The sequence below is a fragment of the Phyllobates terribilis genome, unplaced genomic scaffold (assembly GCF_046119375.1).
Source record: "Phyllobates terribilis strain yellow unplaced genomic scaffold, ASM4611937v1 Scaffold_10__3_contigs__length_209671492, whole genome shotgun sequence".
In the NCBI taxonomy this organism is placed as follows: domain Eukaryota; kingdom Metazoa; phylum Chordata; class Amphibia; order Anura; family Dendrobatidae; genus Phyllobates; species Phyllobates terribilis.
This window is the reverse complement of record NW_027362770.1, coordinates 139,818,172-139,830,637: the sequence shown is the minus strand read 5'-3', so window position 1 is coordinate 139,830,637 and position 12,466 is coordinate 139,818,172. Positions and strand designations below refer to the sequence as shown.

Sequence of the window (12,466 nt, the reverse complement as noted above, 5' to 3'; positions counted from 1 at the left end):
AAATGGCCATTAACTTGAAAAAGTAGAAAAGGAAACAACAATTTTCTACCTATGCACAGCTTGCCACTCAGCTATCTATCTTCCAGATACCAACCATCTAAAGTCAGCAGGAGGTGCAAAAGTGACGTCTGAGCACCAGGGCTCTGGTGCTTGAGGTGCCCCAAAAGCCCCTCTGTCACATAAGAAGAACAAGAATTATGAATGACATATGGTGAATACCTAGTTACAGATTTTGTATTGGACTTTGAGGATTTTAAGGGAATGTATCATATAAATTTCTTTTTTTTTTTTTTTGCGAAAACCAAGATGCTGATACACTGCACCTGTTTCGTTGTTCACGCTGGTCTTCACATTCTGATAGGTTGATTGGATACTTATCAAACCCCAGGGACTGATGTGAATAATATGTTCAGGCTATCTGTATAAGCTATAAAAATCAATAAATACATTGCTATCTTGTCTGTGATGATAATTGATGATTGCTGAAAAGTGATTTCTACAGTACAGGAAGTGTCTATTATGAAGTTTTATGGGTTGTTGGGGACTTAATATTTGATGACCTATACTTAAATCGGTGGGGGTCTTACACCCTTCACACTCATCAGCTGAGATCTGCTGAAAGTGACCACTGCTAAGTACTGCAGGTCATCTCCCATTCAGCAGTGGCCAATAGGCAATGTACAGGGCCATTGTGTTCCACCACTTATTTAGTTTATATCTACTGCTGGAACAGATTCCAGCTGTTCGGTGAGGGCCCCGGGTTTGAACCCCTACAGATCTATCCTACATGTAGGTCACAGGTTGTAAAGACCCAAATATCTTGTCAAGGGTTTATCGCAACAGAGAGGAGCCAGAAGAGCACAGTGTCTGATTTCATGCACTCCTGCACTGATTAGAAGCACTTCTCCTTCATATTTGGTGCAGGTTTCTGTTAGCACTGCTGGGATTAAATTGTTCAGCTCAGAGTCTCTTAAGCTTCCCTGCTTGGATGATCTCAGCTGTTCAGTATTAGCCACTCCCCTCTGCTATATATACTCACCTCTGGCAATCTGGATTGCCAGTGTTAGTCTTTGTACTGCCTGGTGTGGAGTGGAGGTGTCGATTGTTGGTAGAAGCATTTGAAGTATTGATCTGTGACTGTTGTTTGGTGTTTCAGCTGTGTGCAAATCCTCATCCTCTCCTATTTTGTTTTCCTTCCTTTTCTCCCTGGTGTTCCTCTCTGTTGCTTGTGAGTGCATATTTTTATGATTGGTATTTTCATTTATTCCTGCACGTCCTCCCTTGTTAGTCTGGGTTGTGTATATACATACACTATTATTCCCTGCTTCCCTGGATGGGGGAGGAGGGAGAGATATAGGGCTGATTCAGGAGTTCAGCAAGGTATGTGGCCCCGGAGTCTTCACCATCAGAAGTAATCTGGGAAGCAGGGGTAGCTAGGGCGCCTCTAGCATTAGGGACAGGGTAGAAGCCCCTGGCCCCGCGTAATACGACAACAGTCTTGACACCACTCCTTTAAGTAGACAATGTTAAAATTTGTAAGAGTTTGGGATGTTTTAATATAAATAACAGATATAGATTATAATTTTAAACATTTTTTACTTGATTTTTTAAAACATATAATTTTCTGTTGTCATTTCCTCTAAGCTAAGCTAATGGTGTCAATGGGTCATCTTAACACTTTGAGGGGCCCATTTGTTCTGGCTGACCCATAGTTCAGGTTTTCAGATTTTTCTGTCCATCTGACCTCTTACTTATGATTGTATCAAAGTGACGCGCCCCCTGGGACATATTCCTTTTTGAGGGGAATACCCGGCACCGGATCAGATGGGGGGTTGTAGTCTCCGAGCGGCTGTGACCCGGTCCCGTGCCCAGGGCGTCAAGCTCAGTGTGATGTGGCAGTTCTACAGATGTTACTAAAGTTCTTTTGTGTCGACTACGCCACCCGTTGTGATGCGGTCACTGTGGCCGCCGCTGCAGCAGGGTCCGCTGAGGCTGATGGTGGGTGCGCAGCTTGGTGGGATAACCCCCAACGGGAGGGGTATAGCCTCAGAGGGGACAGGCGCAGAGGATGGGGGTTGTGGTGGTGCAGTGCAGCCAGCAATGAAGACAGACTCGGGTTGTGCAGTTAAGGGTGTTTACTTACTGCTGATGTTGTACTGGTCACTCCAGCTGCTAGTGACCACCCGAGCCGTGCTGCGTCCACCAGGTCCTGGATCCGGCCAACCCCCAAACAAGTCCAGAGCGTGGCCCTGAGCTCTCCCTCTGTCCTTTCTTCAGCCGTCCCCACCAGTGATTCACCTAGGTCCAGCTCCCTCGGGCCTTCTTTTGGGACACCCTTGGCCCTGGGTTCCCTGACCCTTCATGTGGTTTGCCTTCAGGGTGAATGTGGTGGGTGACCGTGGCAAACGCTGCCCACGATCTCCGGTCTCTGGCTGGGGAATGTCTTTGCCCCCACCAGCTTGGGTTCCGGTACCCTCTTGCTGACTCCTCACCCGGTGCTCTAATTTGGGTTCTTGGGTCCCTTCAGTCTTCCCCCTCTGGGTCTTTCTCTTTCTTTCTCCTCTCTCTCTCTCCAGGGCTGCTGTTTCCTTCTCTCTCCTCTCCAACTGACTTGTTCTCAGCGTCTGACCCTGATCTAAGTTGGTGCCCTCCTTATATATCCCTCTATGTGTGAGCTCAGGTGACCAGCACCCAATGAGCTCCTATCACTACCCAGACTGCTCCCCCTATCTGCCCCTACACTACATGGGATGTACCACCCCCCTCCCACTCCAGCCAGGAACAGGCTCGGTTGTACCTGCACATTTCTAAGTGGGAGTACCGTCGGCCTGCTCCTCTGGAATGGGATGTATGTAGTGCATGCAATCTATCTGAGCTCAGTTCCACACTCCTTCCTTACCCGGGAGTGGAATATCACACCTCTGGGTTGAGGTGCAATACCCCTGTAGCAGCCGAATCCTCAGGGTGCTACAAAAGCATTCACTTTCATAAAAAAATAAAATAATAATAATAAAGAAAAATATATATATATATAATCATGTATGGTCAGTATTTCAAGAGTTCAAAAATTGGTCAGTTGAACATGGGCTTGGTTTCCTAAAGGAGGCTGAGACCCCTTACTAAAATAACCTAGTATTTAGATACGGCAGTGTATTATTATTGCATTATAGGATTATTTGCAAATTGTAGGAATATTATTTTCAGGCAGCATATTATTTGCCCATTATGTGGTGAAATTATTTGGGATCTCTATAGAATTATTATATATTTGTATGATGGTATTATGTGGGCAGTAATTGTGGAAAAAATGGAAAGTATGAAACAGGGCACCTTACCCTGCTTAATGCCAAGGGATCATTTTCTTTAAACCAACCTTAGAATTTCTCGAATTGTTAAAGCCACTGAAACTTGGCCTGAATTTAAAAGATATATTGTTTTAGGCAAGCTCAACATACTTTCTTTCATCTGTCCTTTAGCTTTTTTCTGAGATTATTAATGACCTACCAGACAGTAAGTCAGGATCACTCCGCTAATATGTCAGTCAAACCCGACCCTCACCCGCTCCTAAATATCTTTCTTGTCAAACCACTTGAATAGAGAAGACTTTGGAACATGTTCAGAATGTAAATTAAGGGTCAAAAATCTCTCAAAAGACAAAAGAAGATGATAAAAGACGGCTAGCTATAGAAGCAAAGTGAAATAAATGGTGAATTAAGACTGACAAACTCCATAGGATGTGCACAGAGAGCCTTCGTGAGAAACGGGAAACCTACCTTACATCAACCGGTGCAAAATTATCATAATTAATGGTTATAAATATTGACACATCACATTTATGACTAAACCAACAGAAATATTGGGTTGTCCAGGATTAGAAAAATAATTTAATTCTAGTTTATAGGGCCTTCAGCCCACTCTTGTCCATGGGCATTGTCTGATATTGTGGCTCTTCCTTATATAAATGAATGAGGCTGAGCTGCAATACCAGACACAGACTATGGGTCAAATGGACAAAAGTGGTGCTGTTTCTGGGAAAATTTAAATTTTTTTTGTGCCGGATAACCACTTTTAGAAAACCATGCCACCAGCAGAGATCCATACAAGGGCCATACCATAAGTGCAACCTATGAAGCTGCACAAGGTCCTTGGAAATAATGACGTCCGCTTCCACCTTCAAAGCAGCAAGCAGCTTTTGCCACAGTCACCTTATTGGACTTCAAAAGGATACTGTTCTTGCACAGAGGCTCTCTTTTGCCTGCGACCGCCACTAGTTCAGTGCATGTGCCATATCATGAACATATGCCTATAGCCCTTTGGATCCAACCAAGGTATGGATGGGCGTAGTAAGCGGCAGAGAATTGCTGACATAAAAGTAAACACTGTCCTGCTACAGCTGCCATTGAGGACTGACCTGGACCCCAAACCAGGGTAGTTTGAATCTTTTTTCCCAAGTCTACCTTGGTTGGATCAAAAGAGCAAAAAAAGAGATGAGGAAAAATATTTGAGCTATCCTGGTCTGATGTCCAGTTTGGTTTTCTGCAGCAATCAGGTCAGGGAGGTATTGACATCTGTGCTAGCAATCTTTGCCCTAGTATATTGGGTTCCTCTACCACTTACCAGGTCCCTTCAACATCATGATGTGCGTTGTGTCGGGTTGTGGAGATAGTCTAGCAAGTGGCAGAGGATTGTTGTCTAACTGTCATTAAGAACTGAACTGGACCTCAAACAGGGTTGTTCAAACCTTTTTTCACAAGTCTACCTTGGTTGGATACAGAGGGCGAAAATGAGATGAGCAAAAATATTCGAACTACCCACATTCAATATCAAGTTTGGTCTTTTGTACCAGTTGGACTAGGATGGTATTCACTTCTGTGCCAGCAATCCTTGGCCCAGCACACTGGGTGCCTCTGCTGCTTACTTGGCCCCTGTAACGTCAAAACATGCCTTGCACCGATATGTGATGATAATCTAGTAAATGACAGAGGGTTGTCGGCATAGAAGTGAACTCTGCCCTGGTCCAGCTGTCATCAAGGACTGAACTGGACGTTGGACCAGGGTAATTTGAATCTCTTTGCTCATCTCTAAACCAAGGCCAAACAAGCATCCCTAAGACATCAACTGAGCAACCATACCTTATTGCACTGTATAAGAAAGTGTAGTCCACTGTGCTCTCCAGTACCACAGACTTTGTACTGTATGTTTTTTTAACATAGGGTCTATGGATGACTTATACCACTGCACAGCATATATGTTGGCTGTAGATTCTGTATGTGCCAGGACATTTTTCTGTCATGGAAAAATGTGGTGTGAACGGAGTCTAAGTTATGTGACATATCACTCGTTTGTAGCTGGGAGTACTCTCAGAAATAGTAGACACATGTGGCACTGGCAAGTTATTATCAAGCACCACCATTGATACTTCTGGAGGTCTTTGAATTTGCCCAAATGCCCTCACTAATTGTGTCTCATACAGTTTCCGATTTGATGGGACATCTACTAGTGGCAGGTTCTCTTTCAAAGAATTTTCTCTGATTTGACGTCAACGCCTTCCACAAAACATATGGAAACCACATGATTTATTCTATTAAATTGACCTCTTTGATATTTCTATTCCAATTTATTTTTTGCAGAGACAGAAATATTTCTTCCCGTCTCTAAACTTTAATTTTGGCACATAGAAATGTATTACACAATGACATGACACCAAGCAGATGGACGATATGGTATGAATGATACGAAGGGATGGTTTGTAAAAGGAGAACTTGTTCGTACTTCATGTACCCCTGGATATACAGCCATAGAGCCAAGTCAATGGATGTTTAGGCAGATCTAAGCTACTTACCTCAGAGGTGACCCCTTGGGAGTGGCAATGCCATAGCCCTTGGAATCCAAGTTACCTCCCACCTTCATGGTGTCGCATGGCTTTCTCTGCTCTATGTATTCGTTCATGGTGGACTCCAAGAGATAGGCATATTTGCCCTTGGACTTTCTAACTCTGTTCATTCCGTCCTCAGTAGTCTTAACGAACACCGAAGGCTCTGCCGAACGCATATACGTCCACATCTTCTCAAAGACGGCAATTTTAGATCTCTAGGAAAAGAGAAGGCCAAAGAAGAGGACTTTGCAACCATTTACGGAAGAAGCTACATACATTTTATTAGGCAAGTGGGAGATATTAATAAGCGGAGCACAAAATTCCGAGATGACCTTCCGTAAAATGTAATGCCTCATTAAAATCCTTTCATGAGATGTAGCCTGAGCATGTCCTCCGCTTCCAGCGAAAAACGAGGCTCGAAATACAAATTAGGTACAAAATACTTTGATATCTTGGTAACGTGAGACAAGTTGTGAAAATGGTTTTGTTGTGTCAGTTTTATGGCCGCGAGACCAGATGCAGCGTTTGATAAGTAAGGCTTAATGATGACGAGGAAGATCATAGTTTCATGATGGGTTATGGAAATGGCAGTAAAATAAACACCAGCGAACGTGAATTTACAATGCTAATTATCAGAACACCCTGGCTACTTCTTGAAAATGAATGTGTTTAATTTGTTCTCTTCGGCCTCAAAGCAAATATCTGAATGAAGAACAGGGCCAGGAAACAGAATGCCTTGATAGCAGCCCGAAATATCCATGTACAAAGACTTAAAGGAAACCAGTCAGAAACTTTTATGCCCCCAAACCTTTTATATAACTGTGTAGCCCTTTAAATGATAAGTAAATTGAATCCCTACTCCAAAGTGATTCTCCAGCAGCAAGAAATCACATTTTGACGTTCCTTACATACAGTAAGTGTCTGGAAGTGCATTTGTAAAGATGATGCACTTACAGCTTCTCAGCCTCACACTGCAGTCCCTGCTATGTACTGAAGAGGATGGGACTACAGTGTGAGGCTGAGAAGCTGTAAGTGCATCATCACGCGTCAGTGCATTTACAGACACATATATACAGAACTTCAAAATGCGATTTATCACTGCCGGAGGATAACTTTGGGGTCAAAATTAAACAACCTACTTATCTTTTAAAGGGCTACACAGAGATAAATGGTTTGAGGATGTAGGTGTTTCTGTGAGTTTCCCTTTAGGAGACCTATGTGCAATTTAAACCATTTAGAGTAAATGTCCATCCTTGTTTTCAATCTAATGTGTATGGGGGCCTTTAGCGAGGCTTAAATGAGACAATCATATAGGGGTACACATATGGTACTCAACAGGAAAAAAAATAATTTAATATCTCCAGATGTATGGGTCACAGAAGTAGGAGTCACACAGGACTAAGTATCATGGGCACAATAAAGCATTCTTTAAGGGGGTATTTCCATCTCCAATATCCTATCCCAATATATAGCAAGTGTAATAATATTAATATAAGCAAATACCTCCAAATAGAAATGCAGTTTTTCTGTAGTATAGTTTTTCTGATTCACTATGTCGCTTACCCCATGTGCAGGGCATTGTAGTAGCTTAGGTATCCATGGTTATGGCCACTCACATAGGGACAGTTAGTTGTTAGTGGTTGTAACCATGGATACCTAAGCTACTGCAATGCCCTGCACATGGGGTAAGCAACATAGTGAATCAGAAAAACTATACTACATTTCTAATTGGAGGTATTTGCTAACAATATTATTATTACACCTACTACATATTGGGATAGAATCTTGGAGATGGGAATACCCCTTTAACTTATGCTACTTACACCAGAAGAGGATTAACAAATGGTAAAGGGGATGTCCACTCAAATATTAAGTGAGCAAGATGAGATTAATAGAGGGAAAAAATAATACAAGAAGCTCTTGGAGGCTACAGTTACTCTTTTCGGAGAGAGCCAGTTGCTACTGGGAGGTTTACAAGCAATGCTGCCCAGGAAAAAGTAAGCAGATTAGATCTCCTCTAGAATGAAGAAAACAGTCTCTCTAGTGCACCCCTAGGTATTAGGTATTAAAAATCCTTGAATCATGACAAGGGATTTTAGCCAAACCATAGTCTCTACAAGAAAAGTAAAAAGAGACACCCATCTGGACAAGCCATGGACTAACAGGGACTTGTCCAGAAGGGTGCAAAGGAAATAAAAAATTGGTGGAAACGTATGAAAAAATTCCATAAGACATAAAGAACTGTAAAAAGGTATAAAAAAATGCCAAAATAATATATATGCTTAAAGGGCTTGCGCTAAGTTTGAAAGTTATCTCATATCCATTGGAGATGACTTTCTTGATCGCTGGGGCTCCAACTGCATCTCAATGGAGTAGAGGTAGAGTATGCACATCTCCTTCATTCAGAGTTGCCTATTGTGAAAATTGCAAGATTGCTATTTTTTTAAGGTTTTTATATAATGAAAGAAAAAATTTGGCCATTTTTTTTTTACATAAATACTTGATTTAAACAATAAGTAATCTTCTGATGACACAATCCCTTTAAAATGTTTCAAGTCTCACATGTTCTAAATATTTCCATGTTCTTTATACGGTTCACTAAAGGGTTTTCCCAAGACCAAAGTACATTTTAATTAATAGATTATGGAATAATATTGCGTTCACAATTGGATATGTTAACAAAAATGTTTTGTTGCTGAGATAATCTTATAAATGTGTCCCTGCTATGTACTGTTTTTGCTATATCCAACAGTGCAGAGCTGCTCCAGTTCATAGTCGACACATATCACATCTAGCCAGGGAAAAAAGCTTCAGTCACTTATGATAAGTGACTATACAGACAAAACAGCAGGGGCTCGTAGCTGCTACTTTATGAAGCAATACATTTTCCTGCCTGTGGTAACACATTTCCCAGCCTGAAGTAACACATTTCCCTGCCTGTTTTATCACAGGAGTAGGAGTTTCTGTCTCTTCTCCAGCCCTCTGAGCTCATCATAAATGAAGTCATTGAGGTAGGAGCTCCAGCAGCCACTGAGCTTATATGTCACCAACTTGAGATATGATGAGCTCAAAAGACTGTTGACACATCAGAAGCACTCACTCACTCCTGTGATAAAACATGCAGTAAAATGTGTTACCTCAGTAATCAGCAGCTGAGGGCCCCTGCTGTTTCCTCTGTATATGCACATAACATAAGTGATTTCTTCCCCCCTGGCCAGTAGTTGTGGTATGTGCTGACCATGAACTGGAGTAGATGTGCATGTTCAGACACAGCCATTATATAGTACATAACAGAGGCACAGTTATAAGATTAACTCAGCACAGGAACATTTTTTTTTATAACATCCAAATGTAGAACTTATTATTATTTTTCCAAGATCTATTAATTAAACTGTACTTTATTTGTGGGGAAACCCCTTTAAGTTACTGTATACACCAGCTTGATTTAATTGAAAACAAACTGGTTTAGCTAATATTGCTAGACATTTTTTAAGACTCAATAAAGTGTTGGACAATGACTTACAAGGTGGCACTAGAAAGATAGTTGCTTTCATTTAGGGAGAGAGCTTTCTTTCCTTTTAGGAGAGAACTAACTTACATACTTTTGTCCCTATGGATCAATAAGACTACACACACAACTGGTCTTCTTAAGATGAATCAATCCCCCAAAGTTATTATCTCATACACCATGTTCTGTAGTTACAATCCCAGTGAAATATGTGAAATATGTTCCCCCCAAAAAATATGGAAAACAATTCAAAACATTGACATAATAAAGAAAATATCAACTAACCTTAAAAAACTCTTTAGTGGATCCAGAATCTAGTGTCCCATAAGCTATCTCTGTTTGCTTGGCCAAATCATCAGCACTTTCGATAGGTGACACCATTCTCTCAACCGTCAAGAAGGCCGCTAGGTTTGCTGTGTAAGATGAGATGATGATGAGAGTGAAGAACCACCAGACGCCACCAACTATGCGACCTGAGAGGGACCTGAAGAGGAGAACCACAAGTTGTAATGTGTTTAGAAGATTGGATGTCTGTACAGATATGTGCTTGACTCCACCATTTCACACAACTTACTGAAGTCTCAAAATCCTACAGTTTTCAGGATGGATCTCATAGAAACGAGCCATAAGTGGTAGATTCTTCTCTATGAAATATGTCCTAACTGTGCCCATGAAAAAGGGTCTTTTTCATTACGAGATAATACTGTTTCAGTACCAGATAATGAAGGAAAAAAATTGCCAAAAGCCTAATTCCACACACACAAAAAAATAATACCACTTCCCTATGACTTCTTTCGAAGTGTCAAGCAGCTGTGGATATATGGTGGTCATCAAGACTTATTTCTAGTGATGAGCCAGCATGCTCGTTACTCGAGATTTAAGAGCATACTCGGGTGTTTTCCAAGTATCTTCAGTATGCTCGGGTGTTATGTTTTAGTCACTCAGTGCTCATGATTTGGGACTGTTAGACAGCTTTAATACATGTGAGGAATGCCTGTTTCTTAGGCATTAACTAAATACACATTTTCATTTTGGCACAACTTCCACCGCTTTTACATGTGTAACAGGACCCCTACACATAAAAATAAAGTTGATGAAAATGGCCAATTTTTACTCAAACACTCATCTATTGTTTTATATGACCGTTGATGGACCCTCATCGTCTGGAATGAAGTCAGTTGTGCTTGAAACTTTCATCTGATATTTTGAAAAAAGGAACTTTTGTCCATGAATGATTTTTAGTCTGATGTCACTGAACGTGGTGGAATAATGTTAAAGCCCAATATGGACTGTAATGGGTATGGCTGCATTGGCAAAACAATGGATCACAAGTTACAACACTTCGTTCAATGGTTGTTCAACCATCAGCCTACTTCTATCTAATGTGTATGGCCTCCAGGGCTGTGGAGTCGGTAAGTGTTACACGCACGCCGCTAGGTTCAGATAGGGGCGAGACAGGTTACATGAATTCTTTGGAATCCTGAGGGAACCGTAACTCAGGGCCACCATAAACCATGTGCTGCAGCTTCTCTCAGGCACACAGGGGTATTGACTCTCAGGCACAGACACGTAGGTTGTTGCACTTGCTGACCAGACACACTTGACAAGAGTCCTCATAAATGGTAGAACAGTAGAATTTAATAAGAAGCCGCACAGCCAGTGCAAGTTAAGTCTTATGAGCAACAGGCTCCAGTGACAAACAGTACAGTTTCCTTAGCAGCACAGCAGTTCAGAGTCTTCCCAGTAGTACAGGACAGCACAGTTCTAATGGAAATGCACATTAATGAACACAGCATTCTTTACAGCACAGTGAGATGGAGGAGGGGGGGGGTTTGCTGAGGGAGATGATACCTGTGACACCAGTTCTTCCAGTCCTTATCTTTCTGCCTGACAATCTGCACTGTTAGTTCAGGAACTCTATCTGACCTGTCCTTAGCTTCACTCCTGACTTGAATCCTTTTCACTTGCAGGGGCGCTTCTGTGAGATACAGAACACACACACCACCTTTCTCTTTGGCTCCAGCCAGCCAGTAAACAACTTCCCCACAATCCCCCCTGGGGCTCTGTTAAAACACCCCCCATCTCCTGTGACTGTGTTAACCCCTCTAGTTACTGGATGCTTCTGGAGCACAACACTTCCTGTCTCATGTGCTTGTGTTACTTCTAATAGTTGCTGAATGTTTTTAAAGCAACAGCACTACTTCTGCATGTCACATAAGCCAAACCACCGTCTCTGACTCCGACTCTAACTTGGACTACACGTCTCCGACTAAACAGACCTGATGGCCATATTAGACTCCACTCATACCGACCTTTCTGACCAAACAAATATCTTCCCCAACATACACTTGCTCAATATTGTTACAGACTACTGCTGTTTGTGCTTAAAGATCCTGAATACCTCCAGCAAGTAAGGATCACAATATAGTATGCTTCTTTACTTTGAGCTATGGTAAAACATTGTGTCATAGTCTAATCATTGGAAAATAAACAGATTATAACGAGAGACAGGAATCAAAAAGTCTTTAAGGTGGTTACATCACCTTTAATTAACATGGTTTGACCAACATTAGACTGTATCATTTAGTTACTGTTCTTGACATTTTAGCTATCACCTCCCGATATTTCTTAAGTTGATTGTATTTCTCCATAGACGGTGACATTTAAAAGATAAAAAGACACAGGTAGTAGATTCAGCTGGAAAGTTCTTTAAAATAAAGAATTAGCAAAATTCTACAACTGTCTTAGATGGTGTCAAAAATTAGAATAAGGGAATTTTCAGATAAGAAATGAGCTGGTCTTGCCAATGGGAGATCGGTAAGAAGCTAGTTACGGAAGAGATGTAGGAAAACATCAAAACATTGCCCAACTGGTGACATCAGCTCAGACATTTTTTCTGTTTTGGAATAACTAATGTAAATTCTAGACAACTACTTATTTTTGCCAAAATGATGTTCGGTAAGTGAAATGATGAGTAGTTGCCAAAAATCCATTGGGACCACTTATTCTTCTCAAAAAGACAGCTGATAACCAAATATTTATCGATCTCATCAATCAGCCAAATGTATAAGGGAGGTAAATTT

The 12,466-nt window shown here is 41.5% G+C and overlaps 1 protein-coding gene across 5 annotated transcripts in view; it reads right to left on the bottom strand.

Moving 5' to 3' along the window:
• The window catches only part of GRIA1 (glutamate ionotropic receptor AMPA type subunit 1), a 375,264-nt gene that overhangs the window by 22,681 nt on the left and 340,117 nt on the right, over positions 1-12,466 (bottom strand). For all 5 annotated transcript variants that reach the window (XM_073649840.1, XM_073649841.1, XM_073649842.1 and 2 more), the window contains exons 12-13: positions 9,669-9,867; positions 5,843-6,090 (exon numbers count right to left, since the gene is read on the bottom strand). In XM_073649840.1, coding sequence (XP_073505941.1) covers positions 5,843-6,090; positions 9,669-9,867 — 447 coding nt within the window. The remainder of the gene's footprint in view (positions 1-5,842; positions 6,091-9,668; positions 9,868-12,466) is intronic.